General features: G+C 41.1%; 1 protein-coding gene across 1 annotated transcript in view; it reads right to left on the reverse strand.

The window, feature by feature from the left end:
- Positions 1 to 232: 232 nt before the first annotated feature.
- The window catches only part of lmnb1 (lamin B1), a 38,915-nt gene continuing 25,270 nt past the window's right edge, over positions 233 to 13,877 (reverse strand). The window contains exons 5-11 of the mRNA XM_034191511.1: positions 13,054 to 13,179; positions 7,906 to 8,126; positions 4,525 to 4,753; positions 4,268 to 4,372; positions 4,054 to 4,173; positions 3,450 to 3,548; positions 233 to 1,514 (exon numbers count right to left, since the gene is read on the reverse strand). Of these exons, the coding sequence (XP_034047402.1) occupies positions 1,473 to 1,514; positions 3,450 to 3,548; positions 4,054 to 4,173; positions 4,268 to 4,372; positions 4,525 to 4,753; positions 7,906 to 8,126; positions 13,054 to 13,179 (942 nt within the window). The 3' untranslated portion in view covers positions 233 to 1,472. The remainder of the gene's footprint in view (positions 1,515 to 3,449; positions 3,549 to 4,053; positions 4,174 to 4,267; positions 4,373 to 4,524; positions 4,754 to 7,905; positions 8,127 to 13,053; positions 13,180 to 13,877) is intronic.

The raw sequence follows: 13,877 nt of genomic DNA on the forward strand, positions 1-13,877 counted from the left end.
AGAAAATGAGATGAACTGACAACTAAAACCCAGTCGTGCCCCGGCTGTACCAACAAATCAAAGAATTTGCACGACTGTCAAACGCTTCTGCTCGCAGCCTGATGACAAAGAAGTCAAACTAATGGCAGAGTCGCAGTCACGGCCTGTTTGAAGGTTTTCCGTTATGATGCACGCTTCACTACTTTGCATCATCTGCATCATGTGTTAGGTGTGAAGAGTGTACACACACACGTTACAAGAAATGAACATTTTATTGTTTCTCTATAAAGTTTACAGCCACAGCATGCAGAGTAACACACAACACAAACTTCAGCTTATCAAAAGGTTAAGAATACAATCACTTCTTACTTGGCACTGCGCTTCACCAGTCGGCAAAAACAAAGCAAAGGCGGCTGCGCGATTTCACATTAAAGCCACAACGTGCAGGACGCCGTGAACCCAACGTCTCAACGGTCGTCTTGCCGCCTGTTTCTTCATTCTCAACCATCCAGTGCAGACTGAAAGGTCAACGATCCGTCCTCAGTGTGGCATCACGGGGTCACATGTAAATTAACATATTAAATAACTTTTCAGTCCACGAGATCACCTGCACATTACCCATCTCTCCCTGCTCTGCTCACAGCTGGTGTTTGCCAGCTGCTGATTGGCCGAGCCAATTAGCCAACAGAAGAACAGGACACGTGACCTCCAGGAGCGCTAAACGGTAAACTTTTACAGTGCTGAACAGAGTGGCCCAATGAGATAACAAGGCACCGGAACGAAGCCCTGAGAAACATTCTACAGAACTTTATGCTTCGACACTGTTCAGTTGTCAGATGGTGATATGGTGTGATGATCCGCCGCGTTAATTATTTCACAGTTAGGATTCAAACTGCTGTTGGTCGCAAGTTTCCACTTTCAGCCCTGCACATGGTGGCTTTAACCGACAAATCCCGAACACGAAAACGTCGTACAATCGTGGCGGTTTGTTTAAAGAGTGGTTCGGGTCAGAGCACGTCTGTGGTCACAGCCCACAGCCGCTAAAACGCCCGTTAACTGAGGAGATCTTAGTGTTCTGGTCAAACAGTCTCCTGTTTGCGGAGACTGACACTTTAAGTATTGACACCTTGCTTGAATGTTTTTTTTTTTCTTCTGGCCAAGAAAATTAAAATCTATTTAAAAAAAAAATACACAGCACAAGGTCAGATTTTCTTAAAGATAATCCATCAGTGAGTTTAAACTACATGTTGCGGTTTAAAAGGATTCTGACTACAATAACTAAAACAACCAGGTTGTTTTGGTCTTTAAATTACCACAGAAGGCGCTGACCCAAAACAGTTTTGCCTTCTTGTGTCAGGGATAAAGAAAAAAAAAAAAACGAGCTTCAAATTAAAATCAGACATCTTATTTAAAACACACTACAAACCATAGAAAAATATTTGTATATAGCAGCAGAGTCGCTGGGCTCAGAGGAGGCGGCGGCGGCAGTGACATCACATAATGGTGCAGCCTCTCTTGGAGCCGTGTGGCTCTACCTGAAAGGACAAACAAAACAAAACATTCATAAAGACCAAAATATACACTTCAGCTGATCTGAGACCTTAACGTATTTTCCAGACCATATGGTGCACTTTTTTTTTAAATTCATTTGGTTTAGCTTGGTTGTCTCACCTTACATTTCAAAGGGATTTATGTCAAAATACATTGCATTATCATCTACCACCACACAGCGTTGTGAAATGAAAATAGTAAAATCCAAGGAAAATTTGCAGCCCCCCCCAGGAGCCGGGGTCGAGGGCTCGCGGGGCCCCAGAAACCAAATTAATTTTATATCTAATGATCCATTTTCAACATCTCCTGGAAGAAGAAGAAGAAAAAAAAAAAACTCAAAAGAAGTTCATATTTAAATGATCCTAGATTTACTTTTTCATTTGAATTGTCAACGATAATCTTAAAATAACGGAATATGACATGGAGGTACGACCCGGAATGATTTTCACTTTAACTGTAAACCAAATTATGCATCAACTCAGAACAATTAAATTACATGAAATTCATGAAGACTGAAAAACCACAGCTAAAGGTTGTAGAATATTTTGAAAATCATGGTAAAATATCAACATACCTTAGCGTAAAAAACTTATGTTCTTGTGTAAATTCCTGTAAATCCATTCAAAGCCACAATGTCTTTTTCCAATGAAATAAAGTCTACATTAATAATAATAATAATAATAATATCACATAATCTTGTCTGAAATCCTGCTTGAACAGCACAATGTTTATTTTCCAGGGAGATAATTTTATTTATTTATTTTTACCATGTTTCCTGGGGGCACAAGATGCAGTTTGCTTTTCCTGTTTCTTTCATTTTTCGGATGTGTTCATGAAGACGACTTTAAATTCAAGCCAGCGCCAATTCCATGGATTTTGAGTCCTTATTAAACTTTTTCACGCAGTCTCTCGCCAGCTTCTCTCTGTCCGACGTCACTCCGTGACACAGACATGCTGCAAAATTCTTCTTTTAAAACCTTGATAGCTCTAAAAGTATGCGATGTCCATATGCTACATTTATCTTAAGAACAGCATCTTGCAGCAGCCACACAGCTTCGCCGTAGCAACCAACCAGTCCTGCTTTACAACAACTGTCATAACAGCCACCCTTTGAGTGAAGGCTTTTTCTCCATGGAAACTGATCTGTTTAACGGATACAGATCAGTGTCTGTGGATTCATAAAACTTGCACGATGTTGTAAAAAAATATACACACACACACACATATATATACTGCTTTGGTACAAGTGGTTGCTACGTTCTGATAACATTTGCTTCATTAACACAGATTAGCTATTTGCACTTTGAGCAAAAACTGTAAAATGACCTAATTTTAGTGAAAAATTTATTTCATAAATCAAGAGAAACATTTCTTGTTACCGAATCACAGGACTGAATAACAAACACATCAAACGATAGTATAATATGCATATAATCAGCATATGTCAAGGATTTCTACCAGTTTTCGTGAAATTTGCCCTAAATATGTGAGGAGTTGATTTCAGAATGCAGGCGCCCACAGTGTTTAGGTTTGTTCATCAAGGGCCATAACTCTGCCAAAATGTGTCAACAATATTACAATATGCGCGTTGTCAACCTACAACAAGGACTTGGCCCAAGTTTCCCCTAATTCCTCCTAAAAGTGTGACAGAAGCTGCTTTTAGAACACTTGCACCCTTTTTTGTGACGGACAGACGGAAACTGCCACGACCCTATCCCCCTTTAGGCCTTCAGGGGATTAAAAACTATCAAGAAGCTTAATTTCTTTATTAATGTCATTTAAAAAAGTAAAAGCCAAAGGATGTGAGTATTTCCTGTAAGAGGGATGACGGGATTTCAGAGGCAAAGGCTGCAAAACTCACTCAGATGTTCCTTTTTTTTATAAACACGTCCAAATCAAAGTGTCCCCGACCCGACTACCTGCTGGTGGACGCGTTGTTCTTCAAAGGCCTCCACTCCATCGTCCTCGTCCTGCTCCTCTTCTATCATCTGATATGTGGTGGTTCTTCTTGCTACCTCCTACACAACACACACAAGTTGCCATAATTTTAGGTACCATCAAAAGACTGAGCTCATTGGATCTGCGTTGATCTCTTATGGGCTTCCTGCCCCAACTGACGGAAACCCGCCGCAGCGATGGAGAACTTTGATCACTGCTTCTGCCATTTACAGTTTTGTCAATAAACATAGAAGATTTTAGGGTTCGTCGTGTGGTTATTGCTAAACGGGTTAAAATTAAGGCAATTTTAAGCATTTTACAGAGTCATTATTTTAACACTTCAGATGTTCAGGCATATGATGTAACCACCAACATCATCCAACAAAATAAAACATGAAGTTTTCCTCGTTTAAATAATGTGAAGGACGGTGGAAAAAAACTAAAACAGGCTTTTTTTTTATTCCAATTCTTAAAACAGAGAGCAGATGTCCAGACGCCAACAGTCCAACAGAATCTGGATCTGCCTCAACATGTGTCTGCTCACGTTCTGATCAAACGTAAAGTGAGAATTGGCCGGCGCCTCACCTCTCCCTGAGGACTCATCAGCACCACGTGCACGTCCTTCCCCGAGCCCCAGGAGGCCTGGTTCTTCCACACCAAGTCTGCAGGGGGTTTGGAGCTCACGCCGGCATCAGAGGTCCAAATCTACACGCAAAAACATACCAAATATTCACACGGATGAAGTGACACGTCATTAAAATCCACAATCAATAAATGTTTTAAAGGAGATAAATCTTACGGTGACTTTGTGACCCGCCTTCAGGACGTATTTAGGGGTGAACTTGTAGGTGGCCGTAGACCTTCCAATTGTCCTGGTCATCTCATAGCCCACCATGGCCTGGTCCTGACACATACACACACACGTTCACACAATCCACCTCAGAATGAAGCTACAACTTTACTCAAGACACTTTAAAACATTGAATTCTGAGAAAGTGCAAAATAAATCATCGTTACAACGAGCAAAACCGCAAAAAGGGTGGAGCCGGGCCTCACCTCATCACCGCTGTTGTACAGGCAGATAAACTTGCCGTCGGTGTCGATCTCGTCGATGCAGACGGGTCCCGTGGCCGAGGCGGAGTGGGTGATGGACACGGAGCTGCTGGCTTCCTGTTCCTCCACGTCCACACGCTTCCTCTTCCCCTGAGCAGTTCGAATGCTGCGGCTGCTGGATGAGGCTCGCGACACCGTCACGCGAGACGAAGGACTCGGCGACAACTTCAGTCTGGAAGGGGGGGGGCGGGGGGGGGGGGCACGTCGGATCATTACAGACGACAAAAAGTCAATGAAGTCGGCAGCTCAGGGAGCCGCATCCATCACACCACAGAGCTCACCTGGGCCCTGGATGGCAACCACTCAGACAACTGGTACATCCACACCTCTCAAAAGTAACCATCCGCCAGTCAGGCACATACAGAGAGTCGTGACCTTCAAAATCCCAACATTTTGTCTGACAGGTGCTGCATCATTTCCAAATCCAGATAGATGGTGGGTGCACTGATCTCTCTCTCTCTCTCTCACTCACACACACACACACACACACACACACACACACACACACACACACACACACACACACACACACACACACACCTAAACGCAGCCCCAAACATTTCCACATGACAGGATGTTGTGCATACAGATTTAAATATAAAATGCAATGCTAAAATATCTTCGCTCGCCTGCATTGAGCATAAAACTAGGGAACAGAATGTGACCTTTTGACCTCTTAAAATAGGTCACGGTTAGCCATCTTTAAGCTTGTACAACTGTCTGTGTCCCAAGAATGATCCCTGTGAATGTGCCATGAAGACACAGGAAACGCAGCGTCCAACAGATCGAGCTGGGATACAATACGGAGTCTCAGTGTGTTGGCGCTATAATGCAGGTGAAATGTGGGCGCCCCCTGCTGTCGAGGAAGCTTAATGCATTGCTGAAGCTTAAACCCTCAACATCTAAAAAAAAAAAAAAAAAAAAATGCTCAGCAAACATTTTTTATTTTTAATAAAAGAAAGAAATCTAAGGCTGTTTCAGTCAGTTTGAGTTCTAATTCACACTCGTCATCTTAACGAGTAAAGCTCGTTAAGACCTGATGTGATCCAGGTATTGATTGTTGCACCTTGATGACTTTGAGGATTCAAAATACTGAAGAAAAGTCAAAGTTTTTTCAAGCAAACCAGTAAAAATACAGAATGATTTTATTGGAAACTGATGTTCTTGTTACTTTCACAATTTATCACTTTAGACAAAGTTGTTAGTCTCTTTTCTGTGTGGACCTCCATGTTTGATTGATCTGCCCCCCCCCCCCCCCCCCCCATGTTTTGGACTTGAGGGTATGAATATTTGTAGTGGGGCCAAAAATGTTTATTTATTTATTTAGAGATATTTGTTTAATGCGTCCTGATCCACCTCAGATTCTGATACCAGACAGTCATGTGTGCACAGCATCATGACAAAAGCACTGTGGAGTCCAAAGTGAGCACTGAAAGAGAACACAAAGGCTTAAAGTGTAGGTGACACCAAAAAATGTGCACAAATCACTAAAAATGATGAAATGTTGATATTTTAAAAATATCCTGAACAATAAAAGTCAATAAGTGCACAGGTGAAGGATAAACAACAGCTGTCTGAAGCCTGCGCTCTATTTCAGCCCTCAGCTGCAGCCATATTGATGCTATGTCATCAAGAAAACGGGACCTGCTGATTAAAGACCAAATCAATTGTAAACAGTTTTGGTTGATTTGGGTTTACAATTGACGATGTTTTTTTTGTCTAGTGTGGAGCTTTTTTGTTTGTTTGGTTTTTTTTTTTAGTCCAGTCTGAAGGTGTTTCTGAAGCAGCTGTGGGGACACAGCCTCATGATTTTGAGCTTTATTTAGACCACAATGAGGGAGACTAAACCTTGGAGGAAAACCTTCAGTCTGACAACAGTGACGATATTGGCAGAGTTCAGAACACAGAATGGTGATTATAAAAGAAACAAATTAATAATGCAGACAATTTCAGCATATGGGTGATGATAAACTGTTTTTATTTTTTTGCCAGCTCTTTGGTCATAATCAGCTGATAAAAAGTTTCACCATCTGTGACATCAGAACAAAAGTGAAGAGGAAGTAGGGATTTTTTATTTATGATTTTTTCCCCTGAGAAACAGGTACATACTGGGCATGTGGAGATTAATTGATACAAATCGACATCTAGATACAAACGTGCGTGATGCGAGTGCATCGATTCATTCAGTGTGCATCAATTCAACTGACGGGTTAAATCGTGTTGTATCGCTCGCTGCCTGCTTGCATTGATTTTTTTCTGAGACACACTGAATGCACCAAGGGTGGTGCAGAAATTATCCCACGATCCACAAAATAATAAAATAAAGTGTAAATACTCCGTCTTGCCTCCGTGTGGAGTGGAGAAGCCACAGACAATGTGCATGTGCGCTTGTCAATACAAATGTTCCACCTGCCAATAAAAAGGATTCTTCCAAAGAGAATTAACCGCTCTGACATAAAAAAAAAACGTGCATCACCGACCTGAACCACTTGGTGGAAACGGGGCTGTCAGTAGCCTGTAAAAACACATAAATTAATGGGACTATTAAGATAATGGTTCCGTCGCTGATATCACTTCCTCCTCCTTCTCTGATGTCGGGACTCGCCAGGACATTCCTGGCTTTTATTGCGCACGCAGTTCAAAATCCAAATATTTATCTCTTCAGTAACTTCGCACCAGGAAAGGATAAATTTAAAACTGTTTAATTTTACTAAAAAAAAAAATAAAAAATTACATATCGTGTCACCTACACTTTAAGAACCCACTATTAAACAGTTTAAAGAACTAGTCAAAGGTTCAGACTGTAAAGGAACACCAACGTGTCCCACAGCAGGTCCAGACCAAAGGAGATGGTAGAGTACGTCGAGTTACTGAGACTTCACTGGACATTCATCAATGAAACGCTGATTACAGCAGTCGCACGTCAATCAGCCCCCCAAAGACCTCCAACAAACCAACACTTAAACACTCCCTAGACATATTCAAACCAGTAACGCAGTGCCTTGATGCTCGACTTTGGTCTTTCTTCTCCAGGTCTTGGCCTCGAGGATTCAGAGTGTCATGAATGTAGGTGCCAAAGCAACCTGAACACCACAGAAACATTATGTGGTGTTTTACAGGGAAAAACCATCAAAAAACTGTATTTAAAAGATACTCACATAACCTACAAGGCTTTGGATGTAAAGGTCAAAAGTTCTTTGTGCCTTTACTTGGTCAAAGGCGGCATCTAGCCGTGCGCCCCGCGACTACAGTTGCGTCAACTTGTATAGAGAAGTGAAACAGCGATCTCACTTCCCTCTTCCACACACTACACGAGCACCTCACCTTTCCTCTTCGCCCTCCAGCAGTTTGCGGTAGGCGTTGATCTCCATGTCCAGAGCCAGTTTGACGTCCAGCAGCTGCTCGTACTCGTTCAGCTGCTGCTGCATCTTGGCCTGGATGTCCGCCACCTCCCGGTCTTTGTCCGTCAGTATCTTACGGCACGTGTCTTTCTCCTTGGCCAGTGCTGCCTCCAGGTCCGCTATACGATCACGCCATCCGCGGGTCTGAACACACAAATGGGCGGAGGTGATGATGGTGCACAGATGACACAGGAAACAGAGACAAGATTTGTTTTGTTTTTTTTAATGAATGTGGGAGGGATTAGGGCTTTTTTCCCCCTTTTCTCTCTGTTCTGTTCGCTGCACAAATGAGTTAAATGTCTGTACTTCCCTTTTCTTGATAATACAACTACCTATAACCTCATTTTCAATTGAAAGCAAAAGTTAGTTTTCATGTACATATTACCAAACAGACCTGAATCTGTTGCACTAAACGCTCAATTAAGCACCGGAGCAGCTTAATGAACTCTAACGAGGTTCAGAGCTCAAACTCATGAAGCCAGAAGAAGAAGAAGAAAGAGAGAGAGAGAGAGAGAGAGAGAGAGAGAGAGAGAGAGAGAGAGAGAGAGAGAGAGAGAGAGAGAGAGAGAGAGAGAGAAAAAAAAAACCTGATTCAGGATATTTCTCATCCAGGTTTGAACCTGTCAGGAGCAGATTTGAAAATTAAATCAATCCAGCTTCAATTGTTGTTCAAATAAGAATTATTAAAGGGGCCACACTACCAAGTCAGTATTTAAATTTTCTTTTTTTGTTTTCATGTCTTTAAGGTTTAATGTTAAATATCTCAAAATAAAAATACAAGCCCCATAATTCTGTGTGTTTTCAGACAGTCTCCTGTTTTCATCACTGAGGACTGACACAGCTCGTTTCAGACCCCTGTGACATATGATACCAAAGTCCAAATTTCTCTGGAAAGAAAGAAGAAGAAAAAAAAACAAAAATAAATAAAAAAAAACTAGTTGTAAAAGTGATTTATATTAACAGTATGTCCTATTGCTGTGCAGAAAAACATCTGCAATTTCTAATAACATTTCTGTCAAACCTCTTGAATTAAAGCTAAAAGTCAACACTTCAAGAACATCTGGACGTTCCTTTCAAGTCGCATCTGACTGTTAACATTACAAAAAAATACATGTACTCTGCAATCGTGATCTTATACACAATAAATGTGAGGGGGGAGGTTCTGTTTTTTTTTTGGGACTCTGGTCATCAGTTTGTGCTCATCAATCAATCAATCAATCAATCAATTTTTTTTTATATAGCGCCAAATCACAACAAACAGTTGCCCCAAGGCGCTTTATATTGTAAGGCAAGGCCATACAATAATTATGTAAAACCCCAACGGTCAAAACGACCCCCTGTGAGCAAGCACTTGGCTACAGTGGGAAGGAAAAACTCCCTTTTAACAGGAAGAAACCTCCAGCAGAACCAGGCTCAGGGAGGGGCAGTCTTCTGCTGGGACTGGTTGGGGCTGAGGGAGAGAACCAGGAAAAAGACATGCTGTGGAGGGGAGCAGAGATCGATCACTAATGATTAAATGCAGAGTGGTGCATACAGAGCAAAAAGAGAAAGAAACAGTGCATCATGGGAACCCCCCAGCAGTCTACGTCTATAGCAGCATAACTAAGGGATGGTTCAGGGTCACCTGATCCAGCCCTAACTATAAGCTTTAGCAAAAAGGAAAGTTTTAAGCCTAATCTTAAAAGTAGAGAGGGTGTCTGTCTCCCTGATCTGAATTGGGAGCTGGTTCCACAGGAGAGGAGCCTGAAAGCTGAAGGCTCTGCCTCCCATTCTACTCTTACAAACCCTAGGAACTACAAGTAAGCCTGCAGTCTGAGAGCGAAGCGCTCTATTGGGGTGATATGGTACTACGAGGTCCCTAAGATAAGATGGGACCTGATTATTCAAAACCTTATAAGTAAGAAGAAGAATTTTAAATTCTATTCTAGAATTAACAGGAAGCCAATGAAGAGAGGCCAATATGGGTGAGATATGCTCTCTCCTTCTAGTCCCCGTCAGTACTCTAGCTGCAGCATTTTGAATTAACTGAAGGCTTTTTAGGGAACTTTTAGGACAACCTGATAATAATGAATTACAATAGTCCAGCCTAGAGGAAATAAATGCATGAATTAGTTTTTCAGCATCACTCTGAGACAAGACCTTTCTGATTTTAGAGATATTGCGTAAATGCAAAAAAGCAGTCCTACATATTTGTTTAATATGCGCTTTGAATGACATATCCTGATCAAAAATGACTCCAAGATTTCTCACAGTATTACTAGAGGTCAGGGTAATGCCATCCAGAGTAAGGATCTGGTTAGACACCATGTTTCTAAGATTTGTGGGGCCAAGTACAATAACTTCAGTTTTATCTGAGTTTAAAAGCAGGAAATTAGAGGTCATCCATGTCTTTATGTCTGTAAGACAACCCTGCAGTTTAGCTAATTGGTGTGTGTCCTCTGGCTTCATGGATAGATAAAGCTGGGTATCATCTGCGTAACAATGAAAATTTAAGCAATACCGTCTAATAATACTGCCTAAGGGAAGCATGTATAAAGTGAATAAAATTGGTCCTAGCACAGAACCTTGTGGAACTCCATAATTAACTTTAGTCTGTGAAGAAGATTCCCCATTTACATGAACAAATTGTAATCTATTAGACAAATATGATTCAAACCACCGCAGCGCAGTGCCTTTAATACCTATGGCATGCTCTAATCTCTGTAATAAAATTTTATGGTCAACAGTATCAAAAGCAGCACTGAGGTCTAACAGAACAAGCACAGAGATGAGTCCACTGTCCGAGGACATAAGAAGATCATTTGTAACCTTCACTAATGCTGTTTCTGTACTATGATGAATTCTAAAACCTGACAAACTCTTCAAATAGACCATTCCTCTGCAGATGATCAGTTAGCTGTTTTACAACTACCCTTTCAAGAATTTTTGAGAGAAAAGGAAGGTTGGAGATTGGCCTATAATTAGCTAAGATAGCTGGGTCAAGTGATGGCTTTTTAAGTAATGGTTTAATTACTGCCACATTAAAAGCCTGTGGTACATAGCCAACTAACAAAGATAGATTGATCATATTTAAGATCGAAGCATTAAATAATGGTAGGGCTTCCTTGAGCAGCCTGGTAGGAATGGGGTCTAATAAACATGTTGATGGTTTGGATGAGGTAACTAATGAGAATAACTCAGACAGAACAATCGGAGAGAAAGAGTCTAACCAAATACCGGCATCACTGAAAGCAGCCAAAGATAACGATACGTCTTTGGGATGGTTATGAGTAATTATTTCTCTAATAGTTAAAATTTTGTTAGCAAAGAAAGTCATGAAGTCATTACTAGTTAAAGTTAATGGAATACTCAGCTCAATAGAGCTCTGACTCTTTGTCAGCCTGGCTACAGTGCTGAAAAGAAACCTGGGGTTGTTCTTATTTTCTTCAATTAGTGATGAGTAGAAAGATGTCCTAGCTTTACGGAGGGCTTTTTTATAGAGCAACAGACTCTTTTTCCAGGCTAAGTGAAGATCTTCTAAATTAGTGAGACGCCATTTCCTCTCCAACTTACGGGTTATCTGCTTTAAGCTACGAGTTTGTGAGTTATACCACGGAGTCAGACACTTCTGATTTAAAGCTCTCTTTTTCAGAGGAGCTACAGCATCCAAAGTTGTCTTCAATGAGGATGTAAAACTATTGACGAGATACTCTATCTCCCTTACAGAGTTTAGGTAGCTACTCTGCACTGTGTTGGTATATGGCATTAGAGAACATAAAGAAGGAATCATATCCTTAAACCTAGTTACAGCGCTTTCTGAAAGACTTCTAGTGTAATGAAACTTATTCCCCACTGCTGGGTAGTCCATCAGAGTAAATGTAAATGTTATTAAGAAATGATCAGACAGAAGGGAGTTTTCAGGGAATACTGTTAAGTCTTCTATTTCCATACCATAAGTCAGAACAAGATCTAAGATATGATTAAAGTGGTGGGTGGACTCATTTACTTTTTGAGCAAAGCCAATAGAGTCTAATAATAGATTAAATGCAGTGTTGAGGCTGTCATTCTCAGCATCTGTGTGGATGTTAAAATCGCCCACTATAATTATCTTATCTGAGCTAAGCACTAAGTCAGACAAAAGGTCTGAAAATTCACAGAGAAACTCACAGTAACGACCAGGTGGACCATAGATAATAACAAATAAAACTGGTTTTTGGGACTTCCAATTTGGATGGACAAGACTAAGAGACAAGCTTTCAAATGAATTAAAGCTCTGTCTGGGTTTTTGATTCATTAATAAGCTGGAATGGAAGATTGCTGCTAATCCTCCGCCCCAACCCGTGCTACGAGCATTCTGACAGTTAGTGTGACTCGGGGGTGTTGACTCATTTAAACTAACATATTCATCCTGCTGTAACCAGGTTTCTGTTAGGCAGAATAAATCAATATGTTGATCAATTATTATATCATTTACCAACAGGGACTTAGAAGAGAGAGACCTAATGTTTAATAGACCACATTTAACTGTTTTAGTCTGTGGTGCAGTTGAAGGTGCTATATTATTTTTTCTTTTTGAATTTTTATGCTTAAATAGATTTTTGCTGGTTATTGGTAGTCTGGGAGCAGGCACCATCTCTACGGGGATGGGGTAATGAGGGGATGGCAGGGGGAGAGAAGCTGCAGAGAGGTGTGTAAGACTACAACTCTGCTTCCTGGTCCCAACCCTGGATAGTCACGGTTTGGAGGATTTAAGAAAATTGGCCAGATTTCTAGAAATGAGAGCTGCTCCATCCAAAGTGGGATGGATGCCGTCTCTCCTAACAAGACCAGGTTTTCCCCAAACCTTATTCCTCATCTGAAATGTTTCCCCACCAAACACCAAGTAAATTACTACAATCAGAACATCAGCTTTTAAAAGATAACCAATTCTGATGAGATCAAGATAAAACGTTCAAACTGAAATGAGCTATAAATTAAAGCCGACAACATCTTAAAATTAAACAGAGATTTGAAGACTTTAAAACAAACCAGCAAACAATAACTGAGAACATCAGGTTCCATTTTAGGTGGTAAAGCATCTTTGAACAATCACCTCCTTCTGAAGGTTGGCCAGCTGGCTGCTCAGGCTCTCGATGCGCAGGCTCGACTCCCGCAGGTCTTCGCGGGCCATGTTTGCTGATGCTCCGTTCATCTCAGACAATCGATGCAGATCTTCCAGCTGAAGAAATACAAATGCACACAGATGGTCAAAGGAACATCGAAACAGTTTCTCACCTCTGAAGAGGAACTGAGCGATGTTGCTCATTTCCTGACAAACAGGAAGGTAAGCAGCGTGCGCAATCGAACACCCGCTGCTCAGATCAACAGTGTGATAATTCTCTCACTTATGAAGTTCACCTTCAGCTCTTATCTCGGCCAAGGAGGCGATGTTTTCAGTGGTGTGAGCAGAATCACGCAGACACTCATGAACGGATTTCAAATCATTAAATTTGGTGAGCAGAGGAACAACAGTCCAGATGTTCTGTAAAAAAGATTCATATTTGGCAACACCGAACTTAAAATGCTGTGAGATCTTGTGGATGAAATTCACTGAGCATAGAACATGATAATGTCAAAGAAAATATGAAGGATTTTATTTTGAATTCCAGACATTTTAAGCAACACATGGCCTTGGCAGAGGTGCGCGCGCTGTCAGAGCACCTTCTAGTTTAAAATGTTGACATGAAAATAAGCAACAGCTCGTGTTTTATCACAGCGAAATCCAGTCCCCGGGACAGCTGAGGAATATTAAGATTAAATCAACTCATTTATTCCCAGAAGCAGAAAAACGGAGGCATGTGCAAAATGAATGAATAAATGACTCCATCACATCCAGACTGTCAACATTAACTCAAAAAACAAATTCCATCATCATGT

The sequence above is a fragment of the Thalassophryne amazonica genome, chromosome 17 (assembly GCF_902500255.1).
Source record: "Thalassophryne amazonica chromosome 17, fThaAma1.1, whole genome shotgun sequence".
Classification (NCBI taxonomy): Eukaryota; Metazoa; Chordata; class Actinopteri; order Batrachoidiformes; family Batrachoididae; genus Thalassophryne; species Thalassophryne amazonica.